Here is a 26,103-nt window from a genome sequence, read left to right as displayed (position 1 = left end):
CTTAACTCATCATAAATTTCTGGGACATGATACTTATTTCACTGCCTTCATTTAATAACTGCTTTACTCTGGACGATTTATAGACCCCACGGGCTTTAAGTAAAAATTGGTATTACTGAACCCTGGAGTTCTATTGATCTCTTTGGTTATTTGTAGGTAAACGATTGTAATCGTTTTCAGGTTGTTCAGGCACACCAGAGAGGACCTGGGATAGTACTGAGTTTTATGCTATGGAAACATAATTTAACAAAGAAAAAAACCTCCAGTCTTTCATTATCTTCCTGCAAATAAGCTAGATTTCAGAGGGTAATTACGTTCTGCTGCTATCTTCTGTGAATAGTCCTCTAACTGGAAATTGCTTTCCAGAACAACAGTTCTTACTCGTTTTACTTACACAAGCTTAGTATAAGTTTACCTACACTTTCACTGTGACTTTTATAAATGGATTTTGTTTTGCTGAATTATGAATTGTATGTGTCTATGCATTGTAACCCGTAATGCCTTTGAAAATCCAGCCTGGATGGTAACAATCAGGGTTTGGAATTATCTCCAAATGTGTTTTATTTTAATTAAGTTGATGTGTGATGTTTAATACTGTGGGTACTGTAGCGTGTTATTTCTTACTACGTTTTGCTTTTCACTTCAGGTAATATATAGTCTATGTTTTTTATTTAAAATACATAAAAGACAAATGTGGATATAAAGTTTGTGTTGTGCAATAAAAGTATATTACACTGAAATTGTTGGAATCTGGCTAATCTGGTCTGCAGCCACTGCAGTCCCCCTCCTCACATTCCCTGATTTGAGTTTGCTTTGCATGACTGCAAAGGAAAATTAAGACACCAGTCTTCATCCCAGGCTTTGCTTAACAGCACCAGTTCTAACTCGTTCATCATCACTTCCTTAACAGATGGCACTTCTGCAGTGTCTGCAGTCTCCTCGGGGAGACCAACTGGTATCAGATGATTTCAGTTCTACTTCCTTCCCTCCGTACCCACCCGTTCATGTGAAACAGCCCAGAGGAGGTCTGTAGCCATCCCTGCTTGTGCAAGGCTCCAAAAGAAATTTAAGTTTCTGGATTTGCTTAGCTGGCTGTGTTCTGAAGTATTTCCCCCTTGTTTCTGAAGTAACTGAAAGACCATTTTCCCTGCTGTCCATTTGTCTCGCTGAAGCGATCCCTGTTTTCACAACTGGATGTCTGTGTTGAGCTGTGGGAGGAAGAAAAAAAAAGACACCGAAACCACCGCGTGACAGCACTGTGTAAATGAGAAGGGAAAGAGAAGTAAGTTTTAAATAGCAGTAGCTATTTCTGCTGCTGTGAGGATGAACACAGGCTCCCGAGCGCTCATGTGAGCTGCCTGGCTCTGAGGTAAAGAACAGAGCCGCTGCTGGGATGGGTGTAGTGTGTCTGAAGGGAGAGAAAGGGTGCTGGTGTGCTGGAAGGGGCAAAAAATGAGAATCTGCACAGAAAGACACGTAGATACCGGAAAAGACTGGATCTCTTCCTAATTTCCAGCTTCCACGTACCGCGGAGAGCGTGAAACGGCCCTGACGACGCCGTGCGCGGCCAGGCCTGGGGCAGCCCCTTTGCTGCGGCCGCTGCCGGCACAGCTCCCAGCACTCGTCCCTTCCTCCGCCCGGCCTTTCCGCCCCGGGGGCTGGCGTGAGCACCCCCCGCGGTACCGAGCAGCCCTCGCCCGTCCTGTCCGGCCTCTGCTTAGCAAACCGGCCCCTCGCTTCCTTCCGGGAAAGGGCCCCGCCCTCCCCGGAAGTGACGGCACGCCCTTCCGCCGAGGAGGGGAGGAAGCGCCCGGCCGCCGTGAGGGGAGCGGCGCCGAGGGAGGAGCGGAGCGCGGAGCAGCGCGGAGCGGCGGCTCGTCCCCGCCGCCCGGGGATTAAACCGGTGAGCCGCAGCTCTGGAACCGCTTCGCTTGTCTCGCTGAGGGGCCGCTGGGTCTGCCGGGACCCTGTGGGCGGCTCCTCCTCCTCCTCTCAGGGGGGGCTGCCCGGTGCTTGTGCCGCTGGGCCCGGCTGCGGGAAGGGCTTCCCCCTCGCCCCGCAGCCGCGCGGTGACAGTTGGTGACAGTTGGGTGGCCGTTAGCGTTCCCCCTCCCTGTCGTCTCCGCCGCCGGTCGTTGTAATTCCTTCTCAGTCTCGGTGATCGGGCGTCGGAACCCGCTGAGGGAGGGGGGGGGGGGTCGTACCCGGCGCCGGCAGCCCCTCTCCTCAGGGGTGGCGGCCGTGCCAGGGGTTCCCTGGGCTCCAGGAGGCGGACTGTGACCGGGCTTAACACACCGGGATACAGAGAAACTTATAAACCAGTTCTCTCCTTGTGCAATTCCTAAACCTAAGTTGTTTGTATATTTATTATTATTTTTGAATTCCGTGGGCAAGTTTCAATAGTTAATCGGGGCGAAAGTGTCGCTAACTTTGCAAATCTGGCCCCTCAGCCTGTTTTCCTGCTAAGTTCCCTGTGGATCGAGGTGGGGTTGACTCTTTTCTTGTAAGTATTACCAGTGCTTGGCTTCTTACTGTAAGACTGGGGATCAAAGTCCTTTAAAGTCAAGCCAAATGAAGTTTGGAGTCTATTTAAGATGCTGAGCAGCGCATTTCGGGTGATTTTGTGGGTGTTTGTCACTGTATGAGCAGCTTATGTAGTGTTCAAGTCGTTCGAAGTAGGGAGTGGCTGTGTTTTCAGAGAGGGTGTGAGATGCTGAAAGATGAATGACGCACTTGAAGTAACAAAAAGTTTCGCTGAGGGGGTGGTTCGACACTACGTTAAATTCTGCTGGCCTGGGCTGCTTTGGTCTGTGGCAGGGGCACCATCGCTTGTGCGGTGGGGTGTTGGATTAACTGAGGGTGTTGTCACAGGCAAAATTCAAATTAGGTTTTTTTGGGCTGAGTGGGGCCCTGATCTGGCCTAGTGCTGGGAATTAGTGGCAGTGCGCAGTTTTGGAAAAAGGGTGGCGTTATGGAGCTTGTGATTTAAATCCATTATTGACATGACTTACCATACCTTGTTTGGTCTCATAGTCATGCAGCTGTTTCCAAAGCAGTGCTTTGTGCTGGCAATTCCTCATGCCAGTACTCTGGGATGTGTACTGAGCAGGTAGCTCTTGGTTTTCCAGTTACCTGAGACTCCTTTGGGACTAATGACCCATCAGCGTAGAAGGACGTAGTGTTTTCCAGGAACAGTATTTTACTCGGGAATTGGATGTGTTGACCTTCTGGACATGGTTACACAGGTCTTTTGCAGGGGGGAGGATTAGGAAGAGAATTGTAACTGAATGGAATGCTTTGCTGACAAAAAAAACAAAACAGCACACAACAGAAGGGAAGAGTAGGGTATAAAGCCAATTATACCAATTCATAAGATCGCTTTACACAAAGATCTGTGATTATAAGCTTGACGATAGTCCAGGATTCTGGCATTTAATTGTATTTTGCAGTCTAGTCTCAGCTCCCTCCTTCCCCTCCTAATGTTTGCTATATAATCCCCAATCATGCTTTTTTATTTTTCCACTGATGATGGACTGCTTGTGACCTAAAACTAGACCTAAAAATCGTGCTTCTGAAGTTATATTAAAACACTGTCAGTAACAAGTCAGGTACAAGGTGCATAAGATGTTTTGAATTTTTTTTCAGAGGTTCTAGCAAACTCAGTTTTAATCTGTATCCAGGTGAGCATGGCTGACGTTGGCAAAATCACAGAGCTTGTAGAAGCCAATCACTGCTGTTTCTGAGGAGATTTTAGAAGTTTTAGCTAATCCTCTTTTTCATATTCTTACTTGAATTCCCATTCAAACAGTACAAAGCAGTTTTTAGATGTTTCTTGTGATTTCATTTAAAAGTGCAATTATGAGTCACATGTAGATGGTGAGACATAGTCTGTTAAGTCATGAATACATGCTACTCCTAACTGAGCGGTCATTGCTACAGGCAGTAGTTAAGAATTTGATGCAGACAAACAAAACTGTAGCTTAAGGTCTGTACTGATGTTGGAGGGGGAAAATGCATCTTCAAGTTGAAGTAAATAGTGAATTCTGTGGGTAGAGTGTTGAAGCCTCATGGCCATTAGGTTTCAGAGGTTTTAAGTAGTGGCTGCAATTTCCCCTGCCAAACTACAGTACCAAACAGTGCGGTTATTTTCAGGTGGCTAATCAGACTGTGTGTCTGTCATCACAGTTAATGACTGTTTCTTTTCTCAGGATCATTAGTTAGCAACCTGCGCTGTTTATACTAGGAAACAACTGCTATAGCTGAGATTTCTTAATTGCAAGAAAGATGCACATTAAAACCATGAAGACGCATACGATCTATTCTGCAAAGATAGCAGCCATGTTTCTTTCCTAATTTGCGTCTAATGGCTTTCCTATTCTCTGTTGATGTGTCTCTTAGATCATATTGCCCCACCCTTTCCTTTAGAGGAAATTAACTCATGCTTAATTACCTTTCTGCTAATTACATGCCTGAATGTTTAGGATTACATATGAATCATGACTATTTCAACACTTACGTGGCTCTCAAGAATTTTGTGGCATTCGGGTCCGTGGTTGCTCTTTGGAATACATTCATGTTATTTTAAGGACGTTTTTCCATAGGCAAAATTTGTGGTTGTTAGAGATCTTAACCCAATCCCATTCTTCCACCCCCTCAGTTTTGATGCACTTTCTAGTCTACCTTGTAAATTTATTTTCAGTAACTGAAGTTGCATGCAGTTTTGGGTGGGACTTGCTACTCTCTTGATCTGATGTGGAGTATGGTGTACCATTCAGGCACTAGTAAAATGTAAACCAGCAACAGTTACTGGAAGAATTGTGTTTGGAGACTTCCCCAGTTCTTCTTTTCCTGCTCTAAAATTCCATACCTGGGGATGGCCATAAATGACCAGACAGTTGCAGTGAGTTATACTGTAGGAGACATTGTGAACAGTCTTTGGAGCGCTTTGATATTTTTCAATTAGAAGAATTAATGCAAGTTTTTCATTAAGTGCTATGAAGACTTAAACTTGAAGAGCCGAATCACGTTCGCTTCAGTCCAGTGAAAAGACTGGCATAGGTTGTTGCTAAGTGTTGTGCCAAGACTTCAACTTCCAGAGTTAGCATGCAGAGTTATTTAGAAACTGTTTCTCATAGCTTGTAATAATTATTGACTTGCAATTACCTCTCACTGAAGGTGTCTATAGATTGATTAAATGAGACCGCTTTCCACTCAGCTTTGATAAGTGAGCTTTTTCAACCAGCTGTTCTATAAAAGGTGACCTAAACAGTCCAGGACTAATAAATATTTTATGAAAAAGCCAGTATCTTGTCATTGTGGCAGTGATGCAATCTGCATTGACAATAAAGGTATCTGCCTACTCAGTCCCTGGGAAGTAAGGTAGGTACATGTTGGAAAGGAACAAGAAAAACAAGCTGGTGGTGTCTGAACTCATGATAAATCTATACTACTTCTAAACCTGATTTCACCCACAGTGCTTTTCCTGAAGCCAAAGCTGTGTCTGCAGTCTTTGGAAACCCTAATGTGTTTTGAAAATTATCTTAGGTTTACTGCTGAAAAGAACTTGTTACGTAAGTGTAGTCTCTTTCATGTGTGTGTTAAATCAGACGGTAGTGACAGATCCTATTTTGATGAAAGGAGCACCTTTTTCATATTATATAAAAGCTAAGAATACACTTGCTCTTTGCTGTGACTATGATACCTACTTTAATAAGTTTACTATTAATTTTTCTAGCTATTTTGTAATCTGGTCTCTGTGAAAATTAGAATATAGTCTTTTGCTGTTGTAGAGAGCTTTGAGTCCGATATGAAAAGTAAAATATCCTGCAGCAATGATTGCTGCTACTTCGGTCCCCATTACGCGACACTGACAAAAATGGCCTAAGGATTTATGGACTTAAAATTGGAAGAGCGCGTTCCTTTTGGAAACTTAGAGATAGTTTTGTGCTTTATGTAATTGGCCTGCATATCAAGATACCACGTGTGATCATCGGGTGTTGGCAAACTTTTGAGCTCTCTTCTTATCCCATAGTTTTATTTGTGAAATAGCACCAATTATGAGGGTTTTATCCTTAGTCCCATGGGAATGTAATGGAAGATCATCACATGAAAAAAAAGTAAAATAGTATCTGATTGCCTGATTCTATGCCAGTGCAGTCTGGTTAGTTCTGCACTGATGTTGGTGAACTTCACCGTCTTTTTATATGAGCAGTCAAGATGCCAGAGATTGGACGTCCAGCCTGATGTACTCAGGACTAGGCCCATACAGAAATGTAGGCATCTAATGTGGGATGTAAACAAGTTGCTGCTGCCTGAGCTTTGGTGACTGTTGTAGATTGTGTTCTGGTGTCTGTAGCTGTTTCCCAGTGGTGTGTAGGGAATTAAGATTATAGATTGCAGTCTGCAAATGTTGTCTGAAGACAAAGTGCTTTGATGGAATCTCTTTGTAGATTTAGATGTATCCTTGTTGCTTCCCATGAGAAGCTTGGGCTCCTGAGACCTGAAACTGAAAATCCTTGAAAACTGAAATGTAGGTTTTATTAAGCACTCGCATTCAAGGAATACTGTCATACTTCAGGTCAATGGAAAACATTTCTTAAAAAACCCTTTCCTCTTTCCTCCAGTCTCCCCCGCTGCCCCCACTGACCTTAACACTTTGGTTCTTTTTCTTTGATAATACTTGTAACAAAATGCATGTTTCCTGTGTCTTAACTCTTTCTGTGTTTCCTTTAGTTAATCTTCAAAGGCAGATTGAAGTATGTGACTGGGGGAAAGTGGTGTGGCTGTCAGCCAGCAGTATTTTGCAGAAAAGTTGGGTTTTCTGGTTTTGGCTCAGATGTCTGCTTCCCTGACTGTGGTAACCGAAACCCTGTACTATTTGCATATACGTTTTCAGTTGCAGCTTTGACAGAGTCACAGAGGAACTGTTGGGCAGACAGCTGGTTTATTCTTCCTAAAAAAAATTATGTGAATTTCCGTTTTCTGAAGTAAGAGCTATGGTTTATTGGATATTCTTCTTGGATGACAAACTTGACAGGAAAGATCTAGCGGTGTGAGGAAGGGACAAGAAACCTATGAGTTGGTATTGCACTTTTAAAAAATTATTTGCTCTTAAGTAAATGGGTGCTCAAAATACTAGTGAATAAAAAGAAAAATTTTAGATAAGTTTAGGTACAACAAGAAAAATGTGTTGATAGGAAGATGTATTGGAGAGCTCCCGAATGAATTGCACTAAAGCAAGTAAAAAGCTAATTTTGAATTAAGCCACAGAGGTTGGGGTTGTTTTTTTTTCACATGCTAGGCATCATAACAAAACTAAATATTCAAAGATGCTTATGAAAAAGCTACAGAGGGAGATCTGATCTGTCATTAGAGACCTTTGAAGCGCACTCTTTCAAATATATCTAACATAATATGTATTGTATGCCTCATCTACCAACAGTACACAAGTATTCATCTGCTTTTGATGTCACCACAGTTTAGAAAAATAAAGCTTGACATCTAGAACAACATGGAAACATGTAGCCACGGGCAGCTGATGCTGTAGCTTGGAGTTAGTATGCTGTCAGGCTGGGTGGGTACTGGCCTGGGAATGCATGTGGCAGTAAGACAAGGAGCTCTTTGGTGTCCATACAGTCTAGTCCTCTGTTAGCTGTGGTACAAATACGCTGATTGCCAGCAATGGGACAGGTTTCCATGTTGTAATAAATCCACTTTGCAGCCATGGTGTAACAGGACATGTTAGCAGTGATCGTCTGAGGAACTACACACACGCTGCGTTAGGTGGAGTTTAAAGATCATGATCACAGAAAGGGGTTGGGTGGTTTCCGTTTTTCCGTTTCAGAGGAAAATGGGAGGGAAGAAGCTTTTACTTGTAAATGTAACAAAGGGAAAGGGATTTTATAAATTAATAACTAAGTCCCAAGAGCCTGTTCTTTTTCTAAACTTTTCAAAGGGGTGCTGCTAATTAACTTAGATATTAACCTTTGATGAGGTCTAGTACTGGTACAGAAATGCTTAAAAGAAGATTCTGTATCATGGTGTTTGTGAGGAAATGTGTAAGGAAGTGTCATTTCTGCTTTCCCTGACAATATTTACAGCAGAACTATTTGAAGCACTTATTGAGCAAAGCAATGTATGAATATACTTTAAATTACAGGTGTTTGCTCCTGGGAGGGAGACATGGTGCTTCTTGAAGTTGTTGAGAAGTGTTTTAATTGGGATACAGGAGATGTAAAAAGGATGTTTCGTGCACTGCAGCTCTCCAAATTGTACTAGTTAATTTTATTTATGATCTTCTGGTACTTTATTGTCCTTCTTGATTAGATTTGATTTTTTTTTTTTTTTTTTTTAATGTGAACATATGTTACCTTCCTTACTATTGTTTTCCTGACTTCTCAGTGGTCAGGCAGTATGAAAGCTCTTCAGAGTTGCCTACCTCTCCAACTCCAGGAAAACAGCAGATTTGTTCTTTCTTTTGGATTATGTTACTCAGAAGTAAGCTTTGAACAGGTCATGCATTCAGGGCATGAATAAAAATAAGAGGTTTGACCATGCAAAATAAGTGGTGTGACTGCAAATGCACTGACTTTATCATTGAATAAAGAATGATGCACCTTTAGCTGGAGTGGGAGGGAGACAAGGGAATAGAGAAAGAAAAAAAAGCATTTTGGATACTCAAAAGTTCCAACAAAATATTTTTAGGAATGGAAGATCATAAAATACACAGTGATTTAGTTGCTGAAAGTGGACTTGAGATGGATTTTTTTCATATGCAGTCTATTAAAACTTGAGTTGTTCTGTTCATTAAAATGTAAATGCAGACCTGCAGAAATTGGCTGTGAAACTCTTTTTGTAATGGCTGTATGTGTTCAAAGGGAGCAGAAAGCCTCTGCTTGAAGTGCAGCATGTGATTTCTTCATATTGATTCAAGGTGACCTCTTTTGTCCCTGGATCTGAAACTGATGTAACTGCAATTGAAAATACTTGGAAGAAAAGAAAGCAGAACAACTTGTTTCCCAGTGGCTTGGCTTTGCAGCTGTTTACAAATCTCTCCCGAAAGAATGCAAAAAAAAAAAAAAAAAACCAACAAGAAAAGCTTCCTACAAAGAGACCTGTTTTGCTTACTCCAAGGGAAGCTGCTGAACTTTGACACTAAACAGAACTTTATTTTTAGTTCTAATGTACACAAAGAGCTAGCAGGATGCCAAAGGTAATTGTGGCGCTAGTTAAAGCTCTGTGGATACAGAAAGCTAATTTTTGTGTGTCTGTATAGAGATAGTGAAAGTGCATAACTGGCATGGAAACCAAGTATACTGTTAGCTTTCAGAAAGCAAGATGTTGATGTGGGATAGAAGCAAGGTCACATATTTCAATCTACTCCTTTAGTTTTCAAAAAATACAAGTGTCTGAAGCATGGTGCTTTTGAATAAGAACAACAGACACCTGAATTAATGAAATTGGCCTACAGACTGCAATTGCAAAACTGTTGTAACTTATTCCATTGTAGTGGGTGATAGGATCAGGAATGATCCTTGGGTGATGGAGATCAGTGTAAAATTTCTCTGAAGTTTGTGTTATGAAAATGTTTTTATCTGTTGTGTCTTATAGCTCCCTGTAGTTTACAATAGAAAACATTCAGACTGATCAGCTTTACAGTTAATGGCAATATTGAAAATTTTGTGCATGGTGGCCTTTTCTAGTACAGGCACCTGCAATAGAGTCTCTAGTCAAAATGCTGCTGCAGCTTCTGTTTTTAGGAAGCGGTCTTTAAACTGGATCAGGAGCAACTGAAGAGTTGCAAGCTTTTACTTCCCCATTCTTTTCAGAATTGGTCATAAAGGGCATGTGTGATGCTCTGAGAATGGGCTGTGTTTCCAAATACTGCCAACATGCAATTTCCGTCCCAGGCTGTGCAGTTGACAAACATTTGATGTTTAATTTCTGGTCTGCTAGATAGATTGTTAGTCAGCAGATCTGTGTACCATTACAGTCATCACAAAGACCTTACTTGAGGAATCAGAAAATGAAGATAGTACAGAAACCAAAAGATTTTTATGAAGGCAATGTACTTATTTTCCTCTGTTAATTTGTCCATATAGGAATGAAGAGCTCTCAAATATTTAAAGTCTCATTGTTTTTTTCATTTTGTTTTTCAGAAGCATATTAATGTCTTTTTAACTGTCAGACATTGTGGGAAAGAAAAGAGAGTATTCAGCTGCTGTCTATATAAATGAGAAACTGTGTCTTTATAAATTATGCCATTAAGAAACTGATTCCCTTAATATACAGGTCTCTACAATGAAACTATTTTTAGATTATTTTTAGGAGCTCATTACTAATTTCAAAGATAGAAAAGAAGTTAGTGGAAGGAGCCGTGATACTTATATAGGTAAAATGGAATATTTAATTTGTTCCCCCCTCAGAGAAAATCATATGTGTTTTCTGTTACTTTACTTAAAATAACTTTAGATTAATGGGAAATGTTAAACATTATCAGTCTTTTAAAATGGCTGGTTTTATGTAATTCAGCTTGGAACAAATTGGCTGTTACTTCCTATAGTAGAAAACTACCTTTGGTAATGACAGTTGTGTGTATCGCATCTGGTTCGCTGGATGACCCAGAGAAGAGTTTTCTGAGACTGTTGAGGGCAAGACCTGCCAGGGGTAAGTAACCTTTGCTGGGCAGAAACATGAAAAACGAGAGATCCAGATTCTTCAAATGCATGAACTTAGGGGTCGTCATGAATCTCCGGTTAAAACAAGATTTACTCTGACAGTTACTGACATTCTTCAGTTTAAGAAAATCTCTTTTCATCTTGCTTTCCATACATTGCATCTCAATGTGAGTTCTGTTTTCCTTGCGTGATCTTAAGTAATGTGCTGGAGGGGAGGGCAGGGCAGGGTCTTCAGACTGCGGGGCAGCGTTGGTTTAAAAATCTTCTGGTTTTCCTGTTAGAGGAAGGAAGTCATAGGCACACCTTTGGTTACAAATGTGAGGGCAAGAAACCGAATTGCTGAGGTGCTTGCTCAGCTTACGCAGAGCACTCTTTGCTGAGGATTGCAGGAAGAAAAAGGGGCTGGATTTGGTGACCACGATCTGCTTTCCGGTGCCTTGCTGTGGTTGGTATTCCTAGTGTCTCTGTATGTCAATATTGCAATCCAGATGTCTGTGTTTTAATATGCAGACCTTAAACTTGCTAATGCAGGGGATCCTGTGCTGCTTTTCTCCTAAAATGAATCCAGCATTTAGAATTAGAACAAAGTAGTTTAAATGCCCTTGGGAGCAAGCTGGCATGTGGGATGGTTTCTGTCAAGCAAGAAAAGGGGAGGGCTGGATCACTGGAAGGCAGGCTCTGCACAGTGGTGGTGTAGGCATGAGAATAAATCTTTTTGTTGTAGTCACTTTATATAAATTCTATAGAGCTGTGCTGTATGCAGAAGCCCAACTTAACTCTGAAGTAACCCGAGTATTGAAGGAAATGGAGATGCACCTCATCCGTGTTAATGTACCCTGCTGGGTTAGCTGTGATACTTGACTGTGCCATGAAGACGTATTCTTTGAGGCCAAAGATACGTTAGCTAAGGTCTCACCAGTGTGATTCTTTGCAGAGACAGTCTTAGCCTGAATACAAACCTATTTACATTTCGTCTCTTACTCAGTTTGCTTCCTTCGCGGTGACTGTAACTTTCCATATTTCTTTTTTCCTCTGTTTCTTTGTGCCTCTGCAACTGTTAGAACAATGTGCTGGTGAGATCAGAGACTTGTGCCTTTTTTCCACATGCGTATGTAGCTGTTTGACTGGTACTGCTGGCTTGCTTTCCAGGCTAGCTGTCTGGTACTGTTTGCAGGTCAAAGCTATGCAAACATATGCTGATGCTGCAGTTGGCTTTTGGGGCTGTATGGTTATGTAACTGTGCCCTTCCTCCTGTGGCCTTTATTTTGTTGCTATGGAACTGTTAAATAATTAAAACAGGTGACTTCTTTCTAAAAGGCAAGCCTTCAAAAGAAATTATTTCTAGCAGGCTGTTACCATATTTCTGTCTTTAACCCTTTTCTCTTTAAACAGGAAGAAAATGAACCTGAAATCTGAACGCAGAGGAATTCACGTTGATCAGTCAGAGCTACTGTGCAAGAAGGGATGTGGTTACTATGGCAATCCTGCTTGGCAGGGATTTTGCTCCAAGTGCTGGAGAGAGGAATACCATAAGGCCAGGCAGAAACAGATTCAAGAGGATTGGGAGCTGGCAGAGCGGTAAAGAGCCCTCTTTATTCCTTCCTCTTTTATAGTAGGGTGACTTCACTAAATACTATTCCTGTCTCCTATTTTCTAGTCCTATTTGCTCAGGCTCAGTTTCATCATAAGTTCTCAAATTTGACCTTTCCAGCAAGAAAGGGAAGGAAAATCTTCTTTTTGATGCAAAGATGAATATTTATGACATTCTAATTTAAGAGGTTTCAAAAGAAAGTCTGTGAAGTAATAAATGTAAACATCCCCTCAACCTCTCAACAAATACTTTGACCTAATTTGCATACTGAAATCTGTAATTCTAACTAGCAGTTGGAAGGGTGAAAGTGACAATTTTGATTAAAATACCTCTGCCTCTGGAGACCACAGTTATTGTCTTGAATATAGCCAGCACAACGGCTTTACATTTCAGCTACTGATTAAAAAATTGGTTTTAGTCTTGTCTGTGGTCATTCTTTTAAACTGCAGGGTTGAGCCCAAAAACATCAAAGCTTTAGCTTTAACAATGTAGGTAACTTTTCTAAGCACGTACTTTCTGCAAAAGAGTCTAGCTTTCCTAGTGTGATAAATGCTTGACCCTGAAAATGGGTCTTGGAGGAAATCTATGCTTGAGTGAGAAAATAAGAGCAGCTTCAACTGCTTTTTGTTGGATTTGGGTAGAAAGCAAAAGCATTATCTGCTGCCTGAGAAACTGCAAAGCATCCTCTTTTGTACCACAGCTGTCCTTTGTTCACTTCCAGGTATGAGTTACATGACAACCACTCAAAATTAACTGTTTCAGGGTAATGTGAATTCTTAAGATGGAGTAGTATCTAGCTGTGTATTAAGAGTTGATTGGCAGTTGCCTTGAGCTGGCCAAGATGTTTGTTCATATTGACACTGATTCTCTACATATGCTTTCCTTAACGTATTAGTGGAATATGCCAGAACTCTAGGGGAAAAGTACAAATGCCTGAGAGACATGTCTGCACTCGAGTTTGGAACCCTTCAGTGAACTTGAGTTACCTAGTGATACATTAACCAAGGTCACAGGTGGGTGGAATGGGGAAGAAAAGTCATTAAGTGCACTGTTTACATCAGCCTGCCTGAAGAAGGTGACATCTGTGGAAGCTCTCTGAACTTGAGTTGGGTCCAAACTAATGGTTATAGTTTGGAAGCCCTAAGTTTTCTGGTATCTAACTACCCTAGACACTCTTTATCTTAGACCTTGAAGTTGTTTGTTTGTTTGTTTATAATGTTCTCTTTACTGTCTGGCACTGGAACAGATTAACTGCAAGTTAAGAAGTGCTTGAAACTTTTTCTAGCCTAATCAGAAGGTGCCAGGTAAGCTGTTGGGTACAGTACAGAGGATGTGTCATTTTTTAACTCTGCCATAAATTTGGCTTAAACAGTTAATAAAAACTTAAGTATTATTAGAGCAGATAGTTGTGCTGTCAGTCTTATAACATCTATGTACAATAAAGTGGGGCATTTAAGGAATTCTTTAATAAGTAACTGTTCAGTAGGGAGATGCTAAAGGAACAGATAAGCTGTGATTGTTTGCTGTAGTGAACAGACAGGCTTGTCAGCACAGATAAAACACAATTCTTGCCTCGAGATTACAAATGCGAGACTATTTATGGTCCATCCTGAGGTGGATGGATGTTTAAAGAAAATTGCTCAACCTTTTAGCATCTTGAAGGGCAATATAATTTAACCTATTTTAATTTTCCTGCATAGGAAGAAAAGTAGCTGTTGAAGCATTAGCATGTTTGCCCTCCCCTACTTTGTACATGTAGATTGAAAGATGGGCTTGGTCTTTGCAGTGTTTGCAGTCAAGTGGTTTGCCTCATTCCTTCAAGTAAGCATAAGTGTTACCAAGACTTAGAAAAGAAATTACGACAACAATGATCTATTTCCCAGAATATTTTTGAGATTATGACAGGGTATTTCACTTGCTCAGCTGTGAGCCATAGTTTTTATCTTTAGTAACATGGTAAAGGATTGCCTGTGGTAATAGGTTGTGAAGTTCGGAGCACGATGCAGGGAGGAAGGCAACTGAATCGATTATTGGAAGTCCTCCTACAGTCTTTTCCCTCACCTCTACCTTTGTAGAATTCAGGGCTGTGACATGAGGGGAAAGTGACTGTGATTATATTTCAATCCCCTCTCTTTTGACCTTACTATTTAATCCTCCCTTGCCATCTTAAGCTTTCCCTCACTTTCATTCACCATTGCAACATGGAAAGAGTAGATGTAATGGAATGAAGGGAGATGTGGTAGGAAGTAAGAAAGGAAGATGAGCATAGAGGAGAATTAGCATCATGTCAAATGAGTAATTTATTGCACAGGAAATTAACTTATTTGTGCTGGTTTTAAGCACTTAAATTAGACATACATTTTTCTATTTCCAGGCTTCAGCGTGAGGAGGAAGAAGCATATGCCAGTAGTCAGAGTACCCAAGGGGCACAGTCACTGACCTTTTCAAAATTTGAAGAAAAGAAAACCAATGAGAAAACACGAAAGGTCACTACTGTGAAGAAGTTCTTCACTGCTTCTTCTAGAACAGGAGCTAAGAAGGGTAACTTTCTCCTTTGCTTTTAATGGTTCTATACAACATGTTAAGTTAAAAAGTATTTTTGATAATTGTATTGTACTAAAAGGCAGAGTAGTGCTCTGTGCCTTGACCTTAAAAAGTTGGAATAATGATGCTTCTGGAGAGCGATTGCTATATGTGAAGTCTTAATGAAAACACAGAAAATCATGAGATTTTGGGTGACGCCGAACTATTTTTTAAATAGAACAGTGCCGTGTTTGTGTTAGCTATACAGGAATTCTTCCACTAAAGTGTAGTATAAATGTATTCCTGGTGGTGGTCTACCACTGCACTGCTGAGTGGAAGTATCTTGTTCATATGATGCACTTTCTTGCTGGATTCATGAGTCAACCATAGTGTGATTCTGTAGTTTAGGACTTGAAAGGGAACTCTTCCTGAAGAAAGCAGGAGAAAAGGTACTGGCTGTCAGTCACCTCAAACTGCTATGTCTAAGTGTGATAGAAATGCTGATATCAAAATATCAGATGATGCTGTCATAATGGATCACTTCAGCTTTAACAGAAAAAATGGAATGTGTAAGCAGGGTGCCTTTAAATGAAAATAAATGTGAAAGGAAACTTGTAGTGTTTATGTGTGTGTGGGTTGCAAATATCAAGTTTGTGGTTGGCTGAATGTTTATTCTACAGCATGTGTTACAAGTAAGAATGATTAATGGCACTGATGTCTTTGCATAGCAATATCTTACATGGGCAAAACCTGGAAAATGCTAGACTGTGGAGGAGGCATTCCAGAAGAAAAAGCAACATTAATATATCTTAGCCTTATTGACAATGCATTTATATGTCTGGATTTCGCCTTAGAATTTGTTTTGGTCCATGGGCAGCAGCTGGCTAAATGAGGCATTCAGCTATGTATTAAGAACTTTTTTTTTACGTTCATTCTTCTCACTTTCCATATTTTCTTTTTTTTATCCCATTCACCGTCTCTCCTGACATGCTCCCGTTCTTGGTGTCTTGCTTGCTTTTGCATTTATTTCAGTGGCTCAAGAGAAAATCGTTAAGCCAGGACAGCTTGGGAGGGAGCGAAATGCTGATAACATTCTCAGGGATTTGAAGGAGATTTTTACTCCCTCCTGGGAACTGGCTTCCCCTACTGAAGGTAATGCAGTACAGCTTGAGCAAGCTGTCTGCTTGATTTTAGTAAGCTTATTTCTTAGCTGGGCTTGGCAAAATACAAACTAGGGTTGTGCCAGTTATAATTTGTGCTGTTGAATATGAAGATGACAAAAAAAGCAAGTCTAGCATCTTGACGTGAACTTGAATCTTTAAATCAATTCTTTGCTTTTTTGGTAAGGAGACTATAGGAATAAGAGCTCAAAGAAGCTTCAGCTTACCTTAGTGTGACATCTGAAGGATTACGCAGTTTCAAAAAAATAAGAATTTTGTAAGAAGTAGCTAGATCTTGTGCTGCTTCATATTTTTATCAAAAAATAATTCTGGGTTGCCATTATAAATCTGATTGTAAGTTGAAACTATTTCAGTTTAATAGCTTGCACTCCAAGAACTTTTGCATTCTCAAAACATCTCCAGATGTTTGTTACAATTATCAAGATGACAATTTCATATCAAGAGACGACATACTGGTTTCATTTAAACCAAAAGGACGCCAGAACCCTTGAAGCAAACACCTTTAGGATCTTGTCCTATGCTATTTGTTTGCAATTCTGACGTGTTCTGCTGACTAAAGAAATTTGAAGATGTACTATTCTTTATTTTGCAAATTATATGAAGATGATGAATGGGTGTGTGTAGTAGAGCTAATGACAACACTATTTTTATATTCTTGGACTCGGATCCATGACCATGGCACAACCATAGTGAATCACTGGAGTGCTAATGTTCTGCTGTTAACAATTAGCATTTTTGTAGAATGCCTTGAGAAAGATTTTAATATTAATAGTGTTTGTTCTTTGTAAAGGTGATCCTTTCTTAACTCTTCCCATACTCTTTCTTTTCATTTTGGCATATCTCCTCTACTAGGTTCTCTTCAACTTGTTCAAATGGAATTTCTTTTCAGCAATCAGCTTCCTTTTAGTTAGACTTAACTCTTTTGAAGTACATGACAAAGCTGAAAATACTTTATTGCTGAAAGTATGTTTGTTCCTGCAGTCCTAAGTAATCAGTGTATGTTGTACAGGTTCATTTTCCTGAAATCAGGATTTCAACACAGAGATTAATGAAGCTGCAACATTTCTGAGTGACTACATGTAGTTCTTGGTGTGACTCATTACAAAGACAGTTCATTCTAACATTCAATTTTTTTTAATGCCTACATTAACAGTAATGTGCCTCAATTGTCTACATCTCTCTAGTAACTAAAAAAAAAAAAATCTATTCTAGATCCGTGACTAAAAAAATCATATTCCTTAAGGTCAAATAGTGGAATAAAGTTCATGATTTTTCTGATACAGTGAACTCGGTGTTGAAATAAGTAAATAAATCTTTGGCTGTTCTTTGAAATGAAGTCAGTAATTAATTGTGGAAAAAATACCCTATAATTCTACCCTTTCAAAAGTGGACCTGCTTGCTTTGTTTATTATTGCAAAGCTATGCTCTGTACTTACTGGTTATGTAATATTAAATGTGACAAATTTGGATCAACATATAGTAATAGTTGCCGTTCAGCTTGAGTACTGTGCAGGCATTCTACTTTGAATCTTGGGTATAAAGAAGATTGGAGGAAATGCCCTCTGGAAAAAAGTGTTCTTGTGTAACTAGAAAGGAGATTGATTTCCACTCCATATCTTGATTGCTGCAGCTGCAATTTAAATATTTGCAAAACCTTTTCCATTCTTATCACTTAAATACAATAAATGTTCTAATGGTATCTGACCAAATTATTACCCAGAGAAGGTTATGCTGAAGTGTAGAGTCCTGTGCTTTGGTCAGATGATCAACCTGTTGTTAGTCATTGGATCCTAGAGCTTTGAATTTACTGTAGTGCTGTATCTCTTTAAAAACAAGTAACAACAAACAGAAAAACCCAACAATAAGCTACTTCCAATATAAAACATACCAATTTAAATATACTAATCCCATTTATTTCCTTATATTTTGGAGTTCTGCATGTATGCTTATTGAAACAAGGATTTTTTTTGTTGTGCATGTTAGTATTTTCAGGTTGAAGGATGTGTTTGTATCATGTTGACCATGAATATTTTCATGTTTTCTGTCTCTTTGCTGCTTGCTTTTCATCATATTCATTTACATCATCTCTATTCAATCCTTCATTTTGAACAGTGTTGGCTGGCAAGTTGAAAGGTGGGTGAACTAAACTTGGGTAGTGAAGGTATTGGATCAGTACAATTAACTTACAACGTACACCCTGGAAAATCAGATGTGTTTGTGTGGAAAAATCCTGTGGTTGCAGCTATAAAAACTTGCATCCAGTGCTGTGTGCAGTCTGTGTTCCTACCTCCTTCTTGAGTGCCAAGCAAATTCTTTCTTGAACAGGCGCGGTGCTTCTGTTCTTGCTGAAACACAAATGGCCAAGTTCTCGTTTACACTGCAGGTGTGATTCTGTGGCATCTGCTGCCTAGCCAAAGAAGGGCTGCTGCATTTTCATCAGCCTCATGCTCCCATTCCTTGTCTTGTGCTGCTGCTCCCATGACCTGGTGGGAAGCCAGCTTGGGGAGCTGATCAAGCTGAAAAATAACCCCAAAGAAACACTGATTTCTGACTAGGGCTGCCCCGAACTACTACTCCCTGAGCTAGTTCATGAGCCAGTTGAAAGCAAAGGAGCAGGAATGTAAAGGTGAGGGAGAACGGAAAAGGGAGCACTCCATTATCTTAAACTGCTGCAGAATCCCATCTGGAAGCCTTGATCTTATATGGAGATATCTTACCTGGGAATGAAAATGTGAGAAACCTGAAAGCAAACCCATGTTACAGTAATTTGCTAATATAAAAAGGCCATTAGTGTAAATGGGTATGTGGCTATAAATGTTTCACTTCAGTGGAATACTCAGTTTCTTAAGAGTTCTGTTTAGTAATATCCAGCATTTCACTGGTAAAGCTTGAGAAAGAAATGCTCATTCATCTGCACAGTTGAAAAAAAACAACCTGAAATTTTAAGACATATTAAACGCTTCCTGAAGTCATCTATCAGTGTAAAAAAGCTAATCTGATGTGCCTAAATTTTCCCGGCAGAGATCCAAGAAGCCAAGGCTCCTAGCCCTTCTATAAACAGGCAGGCTAGCATCGAGACAGATCGAGTATCCAAGGAATTCATAGAATTTCTCAAGACGTATCAAAAGCCTGGACAAGATATCTATAAGCAATGTAAACTATTTTTGGACACAATGAATCATAAAAGGGTAAGTTTTGCATGCCTTTTACCTAAATAAAATGGGGAAATTGGGGAGAGATGGAGAAAATGCTGCACTTCTTCCTGCAGTTCATTTTTTGTATATTGTATACAGGAGTCTTTAGCTGATATGTTTAGTTGAATGAAGATCTAGTGGCAGTCTTAAATTGTCAATGCCTTGCTTTTTGATATGGTATGTGACCAAAGAAACCCTCCAACCTCGAGGAGAGTTCTTGAGAGAACTTTCCTTTGCAACCCAAATAAATGAGTTCTGAATAAATGCCACATATATTAGTCTGTTAAACAATTTTCTCGACAAATATGACTTGTGGAAATTAAAATATATTACATAACGAGTTTTTAGATCTCTTAAGTCTAAAAAGTTATAAAGATAATACAGTATCAACCGACATGTCTCCTTTTCTTTGGGGAAGGGAAACTTGACTATGCTTTTTTTTTTAGTGTGGAATAAGGGTTACATCTTCATTCTCCATAAAAAAAAAAAAAAAAGTTCTTGAAATATTAATGTATCTCTAGTGCCACCTATGGTTGAAATGAGTCAGTATTTAGCACGCTACTTTTTTTTTTCCTTCCCCTACCTTTCCTATTTAGTATGTAGTTACTCAAATTATATCTTCACATTGGACTGGAAGTTAAAGGAAGTTCTGATGGAATCTTACATGCCCTCCGCTTTGAAAACATCTTTAAGTTTGGTTTGGTTTTTGTTGTTTTTTTCTCTTTTAGAACTGATTCATTCTGAGCATAGAGTTCATGAAAATAGTGTGTTGTTATTACTGGTTATAAACACTGAAGGTACTCTCATTTCCTAGTTCCTTGATAGTTTGTGCTAGTCAAAAAGAAGTCTTTCTCAAAACATACAATTTGCTGCTACCTGTAAACCAGGCCTAAAATGCAGCACTGCCATTAGAGCTGAGACTTTGTGTTCAAGGGTAACTGTTTTTTGGCCTTAGAGAATTCAGAAACTAAGTTTTCTCTCCTTTTTTTTTTTTTTTTAATGTATGGTTTTATGCTGCCATTTAATGGTGAAAAGTGGCTTGATAGGTAAAGTTAATTTTAACTCTGCAAACCTCTGTTACATTCTTCAGTAGCTCAGTTAGTTAATGCCCAAAAGACAATGTTGTTTCACAAATGACATTGTGAATATATTTCATAGTAACTTTATCATTAGAAATGTTTACTGTATATTCTTTCAAATTATGATTTATGTTCTTGGGTTTTGGTATACTGTATATCCTTTCTTAAAAAGTTAAGAGACAAAATTGGGAGCAAGCATTCTGCTTAATAGTCTACAGTATTTTTTTCAACCGTTACTCAGGGATGTGTCTAGGGAAAACGGCATTGCACCTGTCCAATTCCATTGCTAATATACATCTGTTCAGCAAATAAACGTCTTTCACATGTTAAAGAGCCAGTATGTCTTGGTTTCTCATATTTTTAAATATGATTTAGCCAACATAAACACCTCTGATGATATATTTGCATTCTCAGACTGTTACTACATCTGGACACTTTCCTTAAACAAAAACAAAACATGAGAGGCATTGCTGCCATTTCTTCCACACATGCACACTTAAAACAGTTTTCTGTTATAGGACTTAAGCATTGAGGAGCAATCTGAATGTGCCCAGGACTTCTATCAAAATGTAGCAGAGAAATTACAGACACGTTGGAAAGGTATCACCTTCTTCTTCATAGTATCTTACTGCTGAAAAAGTAATGATTTTGAGGATAAAGCCTCTTGCATTTTCAAGTAAAAACGAAACATTCCTAACCAGCTTTCAGAAATTCTGTTAACAAATTCCAGTACCTTAGTTAGAACTATTCCCAGCAGCACCAGTTCTATAAAGCTTTGCTGTGTAAATTATTTGTTTTTACAGGTTTTTCTTAAACTCTCAATTAAATATGGTTCAGTTGGTTTCATTTCTTGTTTTAAATTCAATACTATTTGTTTAAAACTGAAGTTGAATACGTAGTCTCAACCCAATTAACCTACTGCGAGCCTTACATCACACTGTAATGCAAAAGAAGCCAGTGAGAGGGGAGTATTTCTGTTGTGGACTGCTTTTATGTGCCTGGTATGTAAGTGGCACAGTTTAAATATACCCAGGGATTTTTTTAGACATAAACAGAAACAGACGACTTGGAAGACCTCACTGGACTTATTCTCAAAGACTGTATTTTCGAGAAATATTCTTGTAAGCTACAAGCAGCTGAACCTAATTTGTGTGTTGAATGTGCTAAGTGAACATGCTTCATTGTGAACCTATGCATACTTACTTTGGCATGTCACTATGGTGTTGTCACCATTATATTTTTTAATTCTGCTGTAGAGAGTGAAAGTACTCCAAGTATATCCATTGTTTATTAACTCAGGTTGGATCAAGTCAAGTAGTACTGATTTGGTGATATTAGGACCAAACTGTATTAAATCTTCAAAGGAGCCACAGAATACTTTATTTACTGTATTGGGCGTGGGATTTTTACCTTTCAGTGCCCCCTGAAAAAGTTGAGAAAGCAATGGATCAGATTGAAAAATATATTATGACTCGACAGTATAAATATGTCTTTTGCCCTGAAACAACTGATGATGAGAAGAAAGATCTTGCTGTCCAAAAGAGAATCAGGTAAGTCTTTAAAAGATAAATGGTTGAGTAATCCACAGTCCTGTAAATGAGCTTTTAATCAAGCATGTTAAAAATCTTCTGCTATGCACACAAAAATGGCAAGCTTTTTAACCAGAAAGGGTTAAAAAAAGCATTTTATTTAAGAAACAGAAGGAATGAATAGAATGACTAATGAAAGCTGCTACACTAGGAGGACTAATTGGTTTGGTTTTGTTAAATTATAGCAAAAAAAGAAAGTATTTTTATGGAAATAAATTACTTCAGTGGAATAAACTAGCTTATGACTGGACTAGTGTCTCATTTACACAAAGCACTCCTTGTGCCTTGAATTCAAGAAGCAGCTCGTTTCAAACACCTGAATGTTACAGGCACAGAACAGTTTAACGTTTTTTTTTCTTGTCATAGGGCTTTGCACTGGGTAACTCCACAAATGCTGTGTGTTCCCGTCAATGAAGAAATTCCAGAAGTCTCCGATATGGTTGTAAAAGCAATTACAGGTTTGTGAATGATGAAGTTTATACTTACAGCTTTAAATTTCCATATCTCTTGCTCATAGAGATTGTTTTCTGCTATCATCAGAAGGGGGTCCAGGCTTTAGATTTGCAGTAGTCTTTGTGATACTGGACTAGGATATTATCTGTGAAGCGGGAACAATTTTTCTATCACAGAAGTGCTTAGGCTTACCTGATCTATTTGAAATACTTGGGCTGAACCAAGAGAAGGTTGAATAAACAGATACTTTTATGGAATAGCAAACACCACAGAAAAATGATGCAGTATTAGTATTGTCCAGTAAGTGTCCTACTCATTGAGGTGTCTGGTTAATATGGTTTTAATGATCTGAAAACTTTTTATCTTACAGATATTATTGAAATGGATTCAAAGCGTGTCCCTCGTGATAAATTAGCATGCATCACCAAGTGCAGCAAGCATATCTTTAATGCTATTAAAATCACAAAAAACGAACCAGCTTCTGCTGATGACTTTCTTCCAACACTTATATACATTGTCTTGAAGGGAAACCCACCCCGTCTGCAGTCTAACATCCAGTATATAACACGCTTCTGTAATCCAAGCAGGTTAATGACAGGAGAAGACGGCTACTATTTTACCAATCTGGTAAGTGTAGGAATAGTGTTAACGTTTTATACAACAAGATTGTCTTTTATTTGGATGTAGGAGTTTCCAGTAAAGGCAAACACAACGTAACACAGAAGGAAAATTAAAACTGATCTTCAGAGAGTGGTTGAGGTTACTTAGAGTACAGCCTGCTCTCTTGCTTTATATCTCCTCTCTCTTCCTTTGCTTTCCAAAGCAGACAGTGCTTTGCTTTCTTTATAATATTAAACCCTTTATTTGAACGGTCTGATGCTAAGACGTGGGTATATTTTTATTTTGTAAGGAGTTAATTACTTTCTGTTCCTAAAAGCCTGAGTTTGGACTGTGCAGATATTATGGATGCAAAGTTCCCGATTTAAGTCCATGAGAGTTTATCTCTTCTTGAACGGCCTGCAGAACTAGGCCATTAATGGGTGGGGAGGTAAACAGGCTTTTTAAAGCTTCTGCAGGAGGCATTTATTGGTGTGCTTGTTCATGTTAGAAGGAATTATGATTATGAACTTGGCTTCTCTGCATTTCATCGTAAAGCAATTCTTGAGGGAAAATACGTAGTTGAATTAAATACTTGGAATGTTGAAAATTCCTTTCAGTGGGAGGAGAGCATCCACAAGGTAAGATGGGCATTTGACATTCCTTCCTTCAGAAAATGAATAGACAGCATAGCAGATCTCTGCTGATCAGATTATTAAATATCAATATAGTGCTCTTGTCTAGTTGTCATGTTCTTTCTGTTCCCTCACCTCCAAAATGCAGTGACCCTGAGGTTTGTAACGGACGTTATCCAGTGAGTCGGTACTGTTCTGCTGAAGTGGTGTCTTCCTGTATTGTTCTCAGAGTTTTTGACTTCTTCAAACTTTGGGGGAGAGGAAAGAGGCATATGAACTGTCTGATATAGTTAGCTTCTGGAAAAGATCTCTAGGAGCAATCTGAGGCATTAAATAAAATCATCAGTTACTGGTCTAATGGCAGGATAAAAAAATAGAATGCATACATTCCAATCTGTAGCTTGCAGTGATACTCACTCTCTGTTTTGTTTGTAGTGCTGTGCTGTGGCCTTCATTGAAAAACTGGATGCCCAGTCTTTAAATCTAAGCCAAGAAGATTTTGATCGTTTTATGACTGGTCAGACATCCCCGAAGAAGCAAGAATCTGACAGTTTTTCACCTGATGTGTGCCTGGGTGTTAAGCAAATGTATAAAAACTTAGACCTCCTGTCTCAGTTGAATGAGAAACAGGAAAGAATTGTCAATGAAGCCAAGAAGCTTGAGAAAGACCTGATAGATTGGACTGATGGAATAACAAAGGAAGTCCAAGATATTGTTGAGAAATATCCATTAGAAATAAAACCAAAAAGTCAAGCCTTAGCAGCTATTGACTCTGAAAATGTGGAGAATGACAAGCTGCCCCCACCACTGCAGCCTCAGGTTTATGCAGGATAATTATCAGTGTTAACTCTGAAAAGCATCATTATTCTCACCTAGTACTATCAGCTACTTGGGAAGGGAAGTACATTTAAGGCTAAAAATCAGATGAGCTTAAATCAGTACATTTTTAAAGGTACATTTTTTTGTTAAGTGTAATGAATTGTATTTATTTTAGTCAAGTAGATTTCTATTAGGCTTTTATGGGTTTTTGAACTGAATTTAAATTTTCTACACAAACCGGTGTAATTTTTAAGCAACACTAGTCCATTGACATTTTTCCTGAAAGCTTCCTTCTAGGCATGCACTTACTTGTTTTTAATAATTAGTTTAACTTGAATTCGAGTCCCAGCAGAAACTCAAAAGGTACCAATGTTAGTCTGAATTTATTCTGTAGCTGTAAAGATGAAATATATATTGTAAAATATGTAAAATTGTAAATAGATTTAAAATCTAATGTCTCAACTGTGCATGACATCTTGTGTATGAGTGAAAATTACATAGAAGTGTTCATTTTAGCACCTTTCAGTTAAATCACGTTGCAGTATAAAGGCAAGTACACTGTTAATGTTTCAATAAGCTAGATGGTATAACTGATGAATTACAGTCAGAGAGGATATTGTTGTAATGATTTGAAAACTTGACACTCATCTCAATTAGCTCTGTAAAAAAAAAAAAAGTGCTATTTAAAATATGACATTTCTTCATGTAAACGTTCTCTCTGCTTTGTCAGTACACCTGATAGCCTTCAGTGGTGCACATAAGTGCTGATATTACTGCTTTTGAAGAGAATGTTGAGCCAGGCTTCAGAAATAGGAAGCAGTATTTGTATTAAAAATTGCATAATGTGGAACAAAAAGGGGGAGGGGAAGAGATGGTGCAAGAGTTGCACCAAAAGTGGCTTTCTTTTCTGGCATTGCCTAGTAATTTCCATCAGTGGGCTAGGTCTTGATTGCTTTTTTGACAATCCTGGTAGATAAATAAGTTCATATAATTAGAGGCTGCTTTTTAGAAGAGGAATGAGCCATTGCTCCAAGAAGAAAAGTGCGCTTTATTTTCACAAAACATCAGTCTTCTGATCTTTAGTGACCCTCTTTAGCAAAGGGACTTACCTTGCTAAAGCACTGAACATCAAGGTAAATATGGCTTGATGTCACTAAAAGTTTAGATCGGTGTGTTTCAAGTTAAGAATAATAGCACACTCCACAAAAAGTAACCTCTTGAAATATAACTTTTTTATGCCAGTGAAACATTTTCTATATAATTTTAAATATCTTCCAGTAAATCCAGTCTCCCATGACTTGTTTGTGTACCTGAGATATCTAACATAAAGCTAGGTGGCTTGAACTACTTTTAAGCAATGTTAAATTCTTACCATCAAGGAGGAAAGTACCTACCTCTTTATTATGTTCCACTGCTTTAAAAACACTATTTTAAATTTGCTCTGCAATAATTTCAGACCACAACTGTGATTTGTCCCTTTTTGTCAAATGCATTTAGCCTGATGAACTATGCATTCCTAGTGTTTCAGAGATAACCAGTTACCCAAAACTCTACTGCAGAGGTGAAGCAATGAGCTAATTGGATGATCACAAGAAATTAAATTATTTAATGTAACCCTGTGTCCCTGAGCCCAAATTGCTTAGGATCTGACCAGTGCTTGCAGTAAATAACACTGTAAAGTCTTTCTTTTCTTTTTAAACACTAGGTGCTAATTCTGATATCTAGGTACACAGGTTTTCCAAGGGGGGGGGTAGGGGTAAGCAAAC

At 39.0% G+C, this 26,103-nt stretch overlaps 1 protein-coding gene across 4 annotated transcripts; it reads left to right on the top strand.

Moving 5' to 3' along the window:
- Positions 1–1,784: 1,784 nt before the first annotated feature.
- On the top strand, positions 1,785–24,352 carry RABGEF1 (RAB guanine nucleotide exchange factor 1). Of its 4 annotated transcripts, XM_049803635.1 has the most exons (11): positions 1,785–1,903; positions 12,069–12,254; positions 14,642–14,808; positions 15,823–15,942; positions 18,084–18,104; positions 18,993–19,159; positions 20,763–20,844; positions 21,662–21,794; positions 22,200–22,291; positions 22,657–22,913; positions 23,954–24,352. In XM_049803635.1, the coding sequence occupies exons 2-11, from the start codon at positions 12,076–12,078 to the stop codon at positions 24,350–24,352; spliced, it is 1,617 nt and encodes a 538-aa protein (XP_049659592.1). In that variant the 5' UTR covers positions 1,785–1,903; positions 12,069–12,075. The 4 variants fall into 4 exon arrangements, with proteins under 4 accessions (XP_049659592.1, XP_049659594.1, XP_049659595.1 ...); XM_049803637.1 differs by lacking the exon at positions 18,084–18,104; XM_049803638.1 differs by lacking the exons at positions 15,823–15,942; positions 18,084–18,104.
- The last annotated feature ends 1,751 nt before the right edge of the window (positions 24,353–26,103 follow it).

Source organism: Accipiter gentilis, chromosome 6 (assembly GCF_929443795.1).
Source record: "Accipiter gentilis chromosome 6, bAccGen1.1, whole genome shotgun sequence".
Taxonomy (NCBI): Eukaryota; Metazoa; Chordata; class Aves; order Accipitriformes; family Accipitridae; genus Astur; species Astur gentilis.
Note: the sequence above shows the minus strand (reverse complement) of the source record. Positions and strands in the feature narration are given on the sequence as shown.

Bases quoted from the DNA above. Each gene is read 5' to 3' on its own strand.
- RABGEF1 (XM_049803635.1), top strand. From the start codon at position 12,076: ATGAACCTGAAATCTGAACGCAGAGGAATTCACGTTGATCAGTCAGAG. The intron at 15,943-18,083 runs GTAATGCAGTAC...CATTTTGAACAG, and splicing joins ACTGGCTTCCCCTACTGAAG to TGTTGGCTGGCAAGTTGAAA. The intron at 20,845-21,661 runs GTATCACCTTCT...TTTACCTTTCAG, and splicing joins ATTACAGACACGTTGGAAAG to TGCCCCCTGAAAAAGTTGAG.